This window comes from Pan troglodytes, chromosome 10, assembly GCF_028858775.2.
Source record: "Pan troglodytes isolate AG18354 chromosome 10, NHGRI_mPanTro3-v2.0_pri, whole genome shotgun sequence".
Lineage (NCBI taxonomy): Eukaryota > Metazoa > Chordata > Mammalia > Primates > Hominidae > Pan > Pan troglodytes.
The window spans coordinates 10076702-10090450 of NC_072408.2; the positions used below are offsets into that span (position 1 = coordinate 10076702).

The 13749-nt window shown below is 42.7% G+C and overlaps 1 protein-coding gene across 1 annotated transcript in view; it reads left to right on the top strand.

Annotated features, from left to right (window-relative positions):
- TULP3 (TUB like protein 3) overlaps positions 1-13749 on the top strand; it is a 50434-nt gene that overhangs the window by 11278 nt on the left and 25407 nt on the right. The window contains exon 4 of the mRNA XM_054663015.2: positions 7709-7760. Within this exon, the coding sequence (XP_054518990.2) occupies positions 7709-7760 (52 nt within the window). The remainder of the gene's footprint in view (positions 1-7708; positions 7761-13749) is intronic.

A 13749-nucleotide genomic window follows, 5' to 3' on the forward strand; every position in this document is an offset into this window, starting at 1 on the left:
TTTTTCATTTTGATGAAGTCCAACTTGCTGATTTTTAAGTATGTGAATTTAAGTAAAAGTCATAATCATACCTACAGTTTTTCTTCTAAAGGATGTTAGTCAATCTTCAAATAAGCATGAATAACTAGATTTAAGAATAAAAAATTGTTTTTTGTAGTTGTTTTCTTGAGGTAAACCTTTTATTTCCTTTATCTTTCCTGTGTAATATCTTTGCAGTAATTCCTTGTCTCACACATACTATGTTTATTTCTGATAGGTTGAGTTGAACCAAATTTTTGTAAATTATATTTATTTTAGCTTCATGCAGCAGCTAATTACTAAATATTTACAATTATGAATTTCTCTAAATTGCCAAGTTGTCCTCTTTATCACTGCACACTGGCACTTGTTGCATTAATGAAAGAAGATAACTATATCTAATTTCTAAGTCTAAAAAATATCAATTTGTGATGTTCTGAAGCAATACTGTAGTCAGTAAAGGAAGCCTTCACTCAAGTTACTATCAGGAAAAGCAACGGGCTGCTCACAGGCTTTATTTTTACAAGTCTTATCCTGCTGCTTTCCTGGCAAGGATGGTGTTTACTCTCTCCAGTACCACAGAAGGAGCCTGTTTAGCCTCCTGCATCAGTGGCCAAATTGCAGTTGAGTGCTGATTACAGCATCCTTATCTGGCACAGTGTAGGAAGCAGCAAGAAACACTCTTGATTGTTTAGTGGCAATAGATTTTGTGTTACTGGCAGCTCGAAAAATTTACACTTAACAGGCTGAGAGAAGTTGACAGGAACATTGAGAGTCCCGAATAATCATAGATTCTTGAGGGTCATTAGTAACATTATTCAGTGCTTCAAAGTACTTGGCAGCGTGGTCTGTTGGGTATAGCACTAGACTAGCAATGGAGAGTAATGTTTTAAAGTATGCTCAGAGTTTCTCTGTTACTTATCTTTAGCAAATTTCTTCATTGTTCATACCATCTTCATTCCCTGGAAATACTGTGTGAGCATAATTTAGGTGCTAGATTAAAGGGCAATGGGATTTTTTTTTTTTTTTTTTGAGACAGAGTCTCGCGCTGTTGCCCAGGCTAGAGTGTAATGGCGTGATCCCAGCTCACTGCAACCTCCACCTCCTGGGTTCAAGTGATTGTCCTGCCTCAGCCTCCAGAGTAGCTGGGACTACAGGCACGGACCACAACGCCTGGCTAATTTTTGTATTTTTAGTAGAGATGGGGTTTCACCATGTTGGTCAGGCTGGTCTCGAACTCCTGACCTCAAGTGATCTCCCCACGTTAGCCTCCCAAAGTTCTGGAATTACAGGCATAAGCCACTGCACCTGGTAGCAGTGGGATTTTTAAAGGTAGCCAGTCCACAACAATGAAAAAAAAATTACCGAAATGTATATTTTCTTTTTTTCTCTTTGAAAATGTATATTTTCTTTTTTTCTATTTTGAAAAAATTTGGCCGGGCACGGTGGCTCATGCCTGTAATCCCAGCACTTTGGGAGGCTGAGGCGGGTGGATCACCTGAGGTCGGGAGTTCAAGTCCAGCCAGACCAACAGGGAGAAACCCCGTCTCCACTAAAAATACAAAATTAGCCAGGCGTGGTGGCGTATGCCTTTAATCCCAGCTACGTGGGAGGCTGAGGCAGGAGAATTGCTTGAACCCGGGAGGCGGAGGTTGTGGTGAGCCGAGATCACGCCACTGCACTGCAGCCTGGGCAACAAGCGCGAGACTCTATCTCAAAAAAAAAAAAAAGAAAAAAGAAAAAAATGAAATTTGCTGAAAAGTCGCAAGAAAGCACATTTGATAAACCTATGCCCTTCACCTAGATTCATCACTAATATTTTTTATACGTGATTTTAAAAAATCTTTTTAGACTTACAGAAAATTTGCAAAAATATTAGAGAATCCCTCTATACCTTTCACCAAGTTTCCCCTAATGTTAACATCTTCTTTTTTGTTTGTTTTTTTTGAGATGAAGCCTAGCTCTGTTGCCCAGGCTGGAGTGCAGTCAGTGGCACGATCTCAGCTCACTGCAACCTCTGCCTCCCGGGTTCAAGCGATTCTGTAGCCTCAGCCTCCTGAGTAGCTGGGATTACAGGCGCCCACCACCACGCCCAGCTAATTTTTGTATCTTTAGCAGAGACGGGGTTTCACTGTGTTGGCCAGGGTGGTCTTGAACTCCTGACCTCGTGATCCGCCCGCCTTGGCCTCCCAAAGTGCTGGGATTACAAGCGTGAGCCACCGTGCCTGGCCTAATGTTAACATCTTATATAACCATAGCCACATTATCAAAATCAGGAAATTAATATAGAATCAGTACTGTTAACTGATTCACAGGCCTTATTTGAATTTTGTCAGTTTTCCCACTAATGTCTCTTTCCTAGTCTAGGTTTTTTTGGTGTCCGTAAATAAAGGTTCACCACATTGTCAGAAAATTCTCTTTGTGTACACTGTGCAGTGTTGTAAGGCCTTGTAGTTATCTTCAGTTAGTTTTTATTTTATCTGTCTGTCTCACCTATATCTATCTGAGATGGAATCTCGCTCTGTTGCTCAGGCTGCTGTGCAGGGTCACAGTCACAGCTCACTGCACCCTTGAACTCTTGGGCTCAAGCACTACTCCTACCTCAGCCTCCTGAGTAGCTGGGACCACAGGCTCATGGCACCATGCCCAGCAGGTATCTTCAGTTTAGCCTTTACTGGTTGGTAAATGGAGAATAGTTCAAGAGAATGGTGTTCTATGGGCATTCTCCTCTGCCACGCTTGAGTGTTTCTGTGTTTCTTCAAGATGTGTGTTTAGGGTTTCCCCTGTTTGTACCAAGAAAATAGGAAATTTTCTTTGAGAAAAATGAGAGGAAAAAGAATTACTCCACTTTTTTTTTTCCTGTAGAAATTCTTTCTGTTTTGTGTTGATTTATTAACCAGGCTTGGTTATGGTTAGGCTTACTATTCAATAACTAAGTTAAAATGAAGGAAAGAGAATATTAACACAGGCCGGGCATGGTGGCTCATGCCTGTATCCCAGCACTTTGGGAGGCCGAGGTGGTCAGATCATCTTTACCTGAAGTCAGGAGTTTGAGACGAACCTGGCCAACATGGCGAAACCCCGTCTCCACTAAAAATATGGCAGGCACCTGTTATCCCAGCTGCTTGGGAGGCTGACGCAGGAGAATCGCTTGAATCCGGGAGGTGGAGGTTGCAGTGAGCTGAGATCGTGCCACTGCACTCCAGCCTGGACGACAGAGTGAGACTCTGTCTCAAAAAAAAAAAAGAATATTAAATCAGAAAAATGTAAATTTATTAAGATGATATTCCAGATTAGACTAGAAATTTTAGTTCAGATTGAATATGTCTATAAAATATCTTTTTTTTTTTTTTTGAGACAGAGTCTCACTCTCTTGCCAGGCTGGAGTGCAGTGGCGTGATCTTGGCTCACTGCAACCTCCACCTCCCAGGTTCAAGCAATTCTCTTGCCTCAGTCTCCCGAGTAGCTGGGACAACAGGCATGTACCACCACGCCCAGCTAATTTTTGTATTTTTAGTAGAGACGGGGTTTCACCATGTTGGCCAGGATGGTCTCGATCTCTTGACCTTGGGATCCACCTGCCTCCGCCTCCCAAAGTGTTGGGATTACAGGCGTGAGCCACCGCACCCGGCCTTATAAAATGTCTTTATAGGTTATAATTTAACTAAAGGTATAACTTTTTAAGTTATAATTTATTTAAACTTAGAACTCGGGGAAAGTGTGACTTTTGATATATAGGAGACTTGTAAATGTTACAGTTACTTAACATGTATTTATTGTCTCTTCTGTTCAGGTCAAAATGCTTTGATTATACCCTATTTATTCAGATTGTCTGTTCAGCTTGCCCAGGCTTGATGAAAGGAATCAAGTGGTGTCTAGATGTACTGTCAGAGACACACCTGTTTTTTTCACTATTTGAGGCCTTAAGAGAAACGTTTGAAAACTTTAGTCGTATGCCAGAACTTAGCATTTTTGAGGAAGTTTTAGCATGGGTGGGGAATGATTTGTTTTCCCCCATGCCAGAAGTCATCACATCTTTGGTTTAGTGTTGAGAACAGAGTGCAGATTTGTAGCAGCAGCTGTTTGAAAATACTAGTTCATGGTGGAGATTGCAGTGAGCCAAGATCATGCCACTGCACTCTAGCCCAGGCGACAGAGCCAGACCCTGTGTAAAAAAAAAAAATTTTTTTTTTTTTTTGAGAGAGAGTCTTGCACTGTCACCTGGGCTAGAGTGCAGTGACGCCATCTTGGCTCACTGCAACCTCCGCCTCCCAGGTTCACACGATTCTCCTGCCTCAGTCTCCTAAGTAGCTGGGATTACAGGTGCCCACCACCATACCCGGCTAATTTTTTGTATTTTTAGTAGAGATGGGGTTTCACCATGTTGGCCAGACTGCTCTTGAACTCCTGACCTCGTGATCCGCTGGCCTCGGCCTCCAAAAGTCCTGGGAATACAGGCGTGAGCCACCGGCCCTTTCTTTTTTCTTTTTTTTGAGACGGAGTCCCGCTCTGTCATCCTGGCTAGAGTGGTGCAGTGGCGTGATCTTGGCTCACTGAATCTTCCGCCTCCTGGGTTCAAGTGATTCTCCTGCCTCAGCCTCCTGAGTAGCTGGGATTACAGGTGCATGCCGCCATGCCCAGCTAATTTTTTGTATTTTAGTAGAGACGGAGTTTCACCATGTTGGCCAGGCTGGTCTCGAACTTCTGGGCTCAGGCAATCCATCCACCTTGGCCTCCCAAAGTTCTGGGATTACAGGCATGAGCCACTGCGTCTGGCCTAATTTTTTTTAATTAAAAAAAAAAATGGCTGTAATCTCAGCACTTTGGGAGGCCGAGGTGGGTGGATCACCTGAGGTCAGGAGTTTGAGACCAGCCTGGCCAACATGATGAAACCCTGTCTCTACTAAAAATACAAAAATTAGCCGGGCGTGGTGGCACACGCCTGTAATCCCAGCTGCTGAGGAGGCTGAGGCAGGAGAATCGCTTGAATCTGGGAAGCGGAGGTTGCAGCGAGCCAAGATCACGTCATTGTACTCCAGCCTGGGCAAGAAGAGTGAACCCTTCATCTCAAAATAAGTAAATAAATAATAAATTTTAAAAAATGAAACTACTAGTCCATAACAGTGGACTTTTTCCTCCAAGTTTTCCTTTTGCTATATAATGTCATTTTATGCAGAACTTTAAAAAATTTATACTGATACACGGCCAGGTGCAGTGGCTCACGCCTGTAATCCCAGCACTTTGGGAAGCCGAGGTGGGGAGATCACTTGAGGTCAGGAGTTCAAGACCAGCCTGGCCAACATGGCAAAACCCCATCTCTACTAAAAATACAAAAATTGGCCGGGTACGATGCCTCACACCTGTAATCCCAGCACTTGGGGAGACTGAGGTGGGCATATCACGAGGTCAAGGTCAGGAGATCGAGACCATCCTGTCTAACTGGTGAAACCCCGTCTACTAAAAATACAAAAAATTAGCCCGGTGTAGCAACGTGCACCTGTAGTCCCAGGTACTCGGAAAATTGAGGCAGGAGAATCGCTTGAACCTGGGAGGCAGAGGTTGCAGTGAGCCGAGATCATGCCACTGCACTCCAGCCTGGGCGACAGAGTGAGACTCCGTCTCCAAAAAAAAAAAAAAAAAATACAAAAATTAGCTGGGCATGATGGTGCATGCCTGTAGTTCTAGCTACTCAGGAGGCTGAGGCACGAGAATGGCTTGAACCCGGGAGGCGGAGGTTGCAGTGAGATGAGTTCAAGCCACTGCACTCCAGCTTGGGCAGGAGAGAGAGACTCTGTCTCAAAAAAAAAAAAAAAAATTTTTTTATTCTTATACACACTGAACACCTGTAATGTTCTAGCACTCTAGTTTTGTTTTTGTTTTATCTTTTTTTTGTCACACTATATTAATGAAGGATTTTTAAATTTGGGATTTAAAAATACATGACTGCAGATAAAAAACATTAAAGAAACATAGGAACATATGTAGGTGAAACATGGGGGGCACAAAGTCAAGGCCAGAGGCTGTTGTATCTGACATTTTTGTTTATTTGTTCCTCTTTGGAGCTGGGAGAAAAGAGATTTATTGAGCACCCAGTGTTTTTGTATTTGTTTTTTAAGCATGAAGGTCATGAGTGAATTAATAGAGAGGCATGTCAGAAAATCACAAAGCACCTGCACGTCTGTGTGAGGGTTGTTAAACCTGCCTCCCAAGTGATGAAGAGGAAGAATCTTTGAGACAGCATGCAAATTGAAGTTGCTATGCATTAGTAAGATGCATAGAACCTTCTAAAATGTAGGAATATAGTGGCACACCATTAAGCCATACATAAATGCTTTGGTATATTTGCCCCAAATGTAGCAAAAACCATGTTTCTCTTTGTGGTAATGGAATTTGTCTTCTTAAATAGCACCTTGTAGTTCCAGTTTTTCTGGCGCTAAGTTCCCAGTAAACATTTATCATCCAAATAATTGAGAACCATTTATGCCTTATTTCATACTTCACACTTTCCAAGAATGCCGAGTCACAAAATAAAAGTCTTAAATTAGGAAATTGTCAAAAATAGAAAAGGCTTCAGAGAGAGGTTTTTTGTTTTTTTCCTGTTTGTTTGTTTTGAGCCATAGTCTCACCCTGTCGCCCAGGCTGGAGTGCAGTGGTGTGATCTCGCTCTTCTCCACCTCCCCGGTTCAAGCGATTCTCCTGCCTCAGTTCCTGAATAGCTGGAATTACAGGTGTGGCCACCACACCTGGCTAATTTTTTGTATCTTAGTAGAGACAGGGTTTCACTATGTTGGACAGGCTGGTCTCGAACTCCTGACCTTGTGATCCACCTGCCTTGACCTCCCAAAGTGCTGGGATTACAGGTGTGAGCCACCGTGTGCCCGGCCCAAAAAGTTTTTAAATGTTCAGAAGGGCTTGGTTTATCAGCTGAAGACTGGTTTTATTCCATTTTTATTGTTTTTTTCCTTCTTCAAGCAAATCTGTCTCTCAGTGGCGATAAATGTCATCTGTTCATCCATACTTACAGTCCTCTTCTCCTTTGATGACTGGCATAGTAAGTGTTATTAATGACAGACTTGAGTAAGTTTAGTGAAATGCCCAGATCTTCAGGAATTCAGTAGGCTCTAGTAAGATGCTATACACAGTGAAATTTTTCCCGTCTTAGAACTAACTCCAAAAAATAAATAAATATATTTGATTTTTCAGATGTAATTTAGATGCCAGAAGGAGACCAGAATTGGGGTCTGTTTCTGCTGTTTAGCCTTACACATGACTCTTCAAGTCTGTTTCTTCATCTTCAAAGTGTAAAAAATAATGGTACCTAGTTCCTAGGGCTGTTTGAAAGAATAAACAGAATAATACCATGTAAAATGCCTACCACTGTGTTCAGAGCATAATGCGTACCTAAGACATTGTTTAAAACAAAAGGAAATCCCTGCATGCATGGGGTCTGTGTTTTCATCTTTTTCTTGTCCTTGGAGTATTTCAGTCTCCTCAGGTCCTCTGGAATAAGTGTGGTGTTAAGGGTGGGAAGTCCTCCTGTAGCCAGTGTGGGTAGCCTCTAGAAGCTGATGCCTTCTATGAGGCAGAATCGATTGGTTCCAAATAGCCCAAAAGAGTACATACGTAAAAAGATGAAATTGACAAGGCGTTTTCTCTTTATATACTTGCTTTATTATTTTTGTTTTAACAGTGTCTTCCATGAAGAAATGATGAAGATGCGACAGGCTAAGCTGGATTATCAGGTGAGCAGAGTCTCCTCTTTTGAAATAGGTGGCCAACTGTACTGACCGTGATGCTGATGGTCTTGGCTCTGAAGCCTTTGGCAGGGCTATGGAAAGAAGACTGGAAAGGAGAAGGCTCGGTGGTTACCTGTGAAGCAGTGTCTGGAGTTAGTGGTTGCTGAACCAAGGCTCTGGCTATGGCAAGACCAAAGTGCTTTGAGGATGTCAGCAACAAGACTGGCCTTGGATTTACAATCACCAAAAATTCCTTGGCGCCTTTCTTTCTGAGGAATTAGAAGAGTGTTAACATTGTATTTCTGTGTAGTAATTTGGTTCTGCTACCTTAAGTACCTCTCTACGATGTCATTTCACTTAACTGCAAGATGGTGTTCTTATGCGAAAATGCATATCCGAGCTTGCTGCCGTGCTGCTTTCAAATCTCCATCACAGGGCCGGGCGCAGTGGCTCACGCCTGTCATCCCAGCACTGTGGGAGGCCGAGGCAGGCAGATCACGAGGTCAGGAGATCGAGACCATCCTGGCTAACACGGTGAAACCCAGTCTCTACTAAAAAATACAAAAAATTAGCCGGGCATGGTGGTGGGCACCTCTAGTCCCAGCTACTCAGGAGGCTGAGGCAGGAGAATGGCGTGAACCCAGGAGGCGGAGCTTGCAGTGAGGCGGAGCTTGCAGTGAGGCGGAGCTTGCAGTGAGGCGGAGCTTGCAGTGAGGCGGAGCTTGCAGTGAGGCGGAGCTTGCAGTGAGGCGGAGCTTGCAGTGAGGCGGAGCTTGCAGTGAGCAGAGCAAGACTCCGTCTCAAAGAAAAAAAAAAATCTCCATCGCATAGAGAATAATTTTCTTCACAGAGCTGCTGGCACATTTAGTTTGTTTTCTCCATTACATTAAGCTCTGTGAGAACAGAGCTAAGCATGTTTTGGATAACCATTATATCAGAAGTTCTCAGCACAGTGCTGGACATGTAGTAATCCTTCATTAGGTATTTGAACAAAGGAAGGACTAAATGAACGGTTTTGTGTTGTTACATGGTGTGATCATCATATTCAGGTAGCTTAGAACGTATACCCAACATACATTGCATTTATATTCGCTTTTTTCTATGAATCTATTCTAATTCAGCAAATTCTGTAGCTAGGATCATTAACAGTCAAGATGTCTGGATTCAGTAGGTGACTAAAAGTCTCTAAAGTTTTGTCTTCTCTTCTTTATGTGGTTGGTGGAACTAATAATGGGACTTCTAGCCTAACAAATTATTTTAAAGGTGGAATTACTGAAAACTAAGAAACAAACTAATTTACTGTGATCTTGGAGAAAATTCTGTTACACACACACACACATATACATACACACTTATCCCTCTGCCCGCAGAGATCACAGTAATTGTGATGAGCCCTTTATTTTCTTCATTCTGTTGCAGAGCAAATTGTATTTAGGGAGAAGTGGGCACAAAAATGTAGATCTTTGATTTATTTTTATTCATTTTTATTCTTAGGCATCCTAGTATCGTAAGGCCCAATTGTACCTACTTTGTTAACATTAGATAAAATCTATGGTTCATCTATGGATCATGTTCTAAGACATTAGTCTTTAAATTTTGTATATAGATACATTTTCTGAGTTTTTTTTTTTAAGGTGGCCCTAATATTTTGTAATTGTATTCTTTTCATTGAAAATGCTACATGTGATAATAAATGTTGTAACTTCTGTAAGCCTTTTTGTAGCACAATTTTTTTTAAATTATGTTTTTACATAGGTAGTAAAAACATAAGAATTCAAATAATATAAGATAGATGTTTGATGAAAACATCTCTCTCTGCTTGGCTCAGTTCTTTATCAGTGGCTATCACTGACTTTTAATATATCTTCCAGAGATAGTCAGTGAATTTTTTTTTTTTTTTTGAGACGGAGTCTCACTCTGTCGCCCAGACTGGAGTGCAGTGGCGCAATCTTGGCTCACTGCAAGCTCCAACTCCCGGGTTCACGCCATTCTCCTGCCTCAGCCTCCCGAGTAGCTAGGACTACAGGCGCCTGCCACCACGCCAGGCTAATTTTTTTATTTTTTATTTTTTTTTTATTTTTACTAGAGATGGGGTTTCACTGTGTTAGCCAGGATGGTCTCGAACTCCTGACCTCATGATCCGCCCGCCTTAGCCTCCCAAAGTGCTGGGATTACAGGCGTGAGCCACTGCGCCCAGCCTTTTTTTTTTTTTTTTTTGAGTCAGTGAATTTAGAGACATAAAATTTTATAGGAATTTTTTTTTACATGCCTAGGAGTTTCAAAGGAATATTTTAAAATTAAAAAATCTCTTTGGATCAGATGTATACATTCTGGTGTTAAATAATGTACGAGAAGCTGGCATGGTAGTGTGCACCTGTAGTTCCAGCTGCCTGGGAGGCTGAGGAGGAAGGATCCCTTGACCTCAAGTGTTTTAGTTCAGTCTGGGCAACACAGCAAGACACCACCCTCCATCTCCTAAAAAAAAAAAGTGTATGAGAATATTGTTAGAGCCATGAAATGCCAATACGTGCTTAAGAAGGAAGTCACTCAGTAGGGGGTAAGGGAATTTCCACAAATGCAAGCTGAGCGTTCAAATGGTGTATAACAGCAACAAAGGCAGCACCACATAATGAAGAAAACATTGGGCTGGGAATCAGAAGGCTTTGGTCTAGTTCTGGCTCTGCCATTATTCAGCTGTGTGATTTTAGGTAAAGTTCTTAAAGTCAGTTGGCCTCAGTCATTTCATCTGTAGAGTGAAGTTAGACTGGATAAAATAATAGAATGTTAGAAAGAATCTTAAGCGTGTCTAAGTTAGAGCCAAGATGGAGGCATATTGAGGAAGGGCAGGCTACAGCTCAGCCCAGGCATCCCAGGTGGGCAGTATCTTGGTGCGAGCTTCACAGTCCAGAGTAGGCCAGCCTGCCCAAGGGATACAGTGCACACCCATCAGTGACGGTGGCACATCCTAGCAGTTACCCTCAATGGAGGTGGCAGAGGCTGGGGAAGCCCTGCCCAGATGTACATTAGATTAGACTCAGGAATTCTGCTATGGCAGTGTCCCTTTGGTTGAGTGTCACTGGTCATGAGCTCTGTAGGATAAGAAACAGCTAAAAGCAACCAAAGTTAATCAGTCTCCCGAGGATTGGTTTGTATTAGCCAGTCTTGTAAGTGATGAATCTGAATCTGAGAATCACTTTCTAGTGAACTGTGTTCGAGAATTAGCTGGTCATTACATTCCCAGTAGAAATATCTGTGGGAAGTTTGTGATCAGGACATAGCTTGGTATATTCGAAATCAGAGCAGGTAGAGTTTGTAAAATGCTATTTATAGTGACACATTAAAATATGATAGTAGGATTAATTCACCTCTTCTGAAGGGATATACCTACCCAAGGAAGGAGATTCGCATGTGCCCAGGACATTCTCCCTGCCTTAGTGCTAGAGACATAGGGTAGATCTTGTTCTTTTCCTTCTCTTAACACATTCTTTTTTTTTTTCTTCTTCTTCTTTTGAGACAGTCTCCCTCTGTCGCCAGGCTGGAGTGCAGTGGCACGATCTTGGCTCACTGCAACCTCTGCCTCTGTGCCCAGCCAGTTTTTCCACATTCTTACCAACACTTGTTATTGTCTGTCTGTGATTTAGAGCCATTCTGGTGGGTGTGAAGTGGTATCTCATTGTAGTTTTGATTTGCATTACCCTAATGACTAATTATGTTGAGTTGTGTGTGTGTGTGTGTGTGTGTGTGTGTGGTGGCCTTTTATTTTTTTTATTTTTTTGAGATAGGGTCTCGCTCTGTCACCCAGGCTGGAGTGCAGTGATACAGTCATAGCTTACTGAAGTCTTGACCTCCTGGGCTCAAGCAATCCTCCCACCCCAGCCTCCCAAGTAGCTGAGACTACAGGCATGCACGACCACACTTGGCTAATTTTTCTTTTTTCTTTTCTTTTTCCTGTATTTAGAGATGGGATCTTGCAGTGTTGCCCAGGCTGGTCTCAAACTTGTGACTTCAAGTGATCCTCCTTCCTCTGCCTCCCAAAGTGCTAGGATTATAGGCATGAGCCATCATGCCTGGTCAAGTTTTATAGTTTTAGCTTTTACACTTTCTGTGGTTTATTTATTTTTTCTGAGATGCAGTATTTGTCTGTCCCCCAGGCTGGAGTGCAGTGGCACAATCTCAGCTCACTGCAACCTCCGCCTCCCGGGTTCAAGCAATTCTCCTGCCTCAGCCTCCTGAGTAGCTGGGATTACAGGTGTGCGCCACCACACCTGGCTAATTTTTGTATTTTTAGTAGAGACTGGGTTACACCATATTGGTCAGGCTGATCTCGAACTCCTAACCTCATGATCCGCCTGCCTCGGCCTCCCAAAGTGCTGGGATTACAGGCATGAGCCACTGTGCCCGACCTCTGTGGTTTACTTCTAAAACTGACGTATAATAATTGTACATATTTATGGGGTACACATGATATTTGATACATGCACACAACGTGTAATGATCAAATTATTGTAATGATCATGTTATTTAAGGTATCCATCACCTCAAACATTTGTCATTTCTTTGTGTTGGGAACATTTCAAATCTTCTAGCTATTTTGAAATATACAATAAATAATTCTTTTTTTTTTTTTTTTTTGAGACGGAGTTTTGCTCTTGTCGCCCAGGCTGGAGTACAATGGCGCAATCTTGGCTCACTGCAACCTCTGCCTCCCAGGTTCAAGCAATTCTCCTGCCTCAGCCTCCTGAGTAGCTGGGATTATAGGCATGTGCCACCACGCCCAGCTAATTTTGTGTTTGTAGTAGAGACAGGGTTTCTCCATGTTGGTTAGGCTGGTCTCGAACTCCCGACCTCAGGTGATCTGCTCGCCTCAGCCTCCCAAAGTGCTGGGATTACAGGCATGAGCTACCACTCCCAGCCAATAAATTATTCTTAACTATAGTCACCCTCTTGTGCTATTGCACACTAGAACATATTTCTTCTATCTAACTGTATGTTTGAATTAATTGATGTGTATAGTGTGAAACAGAGATTCAGCTTCATTCGGATATCCAGCTTTCCCAACACCATTTATTGAAATACTTTCCTGTTGAGTATATCTTGCTTTTATTTTTACCAGTTTCACTAGGATACTCTTTCTTGTTTTTGAGGAGAAGTCTTTCTCTGTTGCCCAGGTTGGAGTGTAGTGGCGCAATCTTGGCTCACTGCAACCTCTGCCTCCCAGATTCACATGATTTTTGTGCCTCAGCCTCCAGAGTAGCTGGGATTAGAGGAGTGCACCCACCACGCCTGGCTAATTTTTGTATTTTTCGTAGAGATGGAGTTTCACCATGTTGGCTAGGCTGGTCTTGAACTCCTGGCCTCAAGTGATCCACCCACCTTGGTCTCCCAAAGTGCTGGGATTACAGGTGTGAGCCACCATACCTGGCAAGATACTCGTTTTCAGGGTATGTGGGCACCTTAGCAAGCTGCAGAATGGATTTTCTTTTCTTTTCTTTTTTTTGAGACAAGAGTGTAGCTCTGTTGCCCAGGCTGGAGTGTAGTGGCATGATCTTGGCTCACTGCAACCTCTGCCTCTCGGGTTCAAGCGATTCTTATGCCTCAGCCTCTCGAGTAGCTAGGACTACAGGCAGACGCCACCATGCCTGGCTAATTTTTTGTATTTTTAGTAGAGACAGGGTTTTGCCATGTTTGTCAGGCTGGTCTCAAACTCCTGGCCTCAAGTGATCCACCCATCTCGGCCTCCCAAAATGCTGGGATTACAGGCGTGAGCCACTGCGCCCAGCCCAGAATGGATTTTCTGATTCTTGCTGTGATATTTCTGACATGGATGCATATTAGGTAGAGTACATTTATTTCGTCTGATGAAAATGGATTAAAGTACAACATAGTTCCTTTGAGCCGAGTTGCTCATCTATTTGTATGATGAGAGGTCATCACTGCACTGAATGATATTTTAAGAAGTCTAGTTTAAAAATTTTAGTCTTACCTTCCTATGATC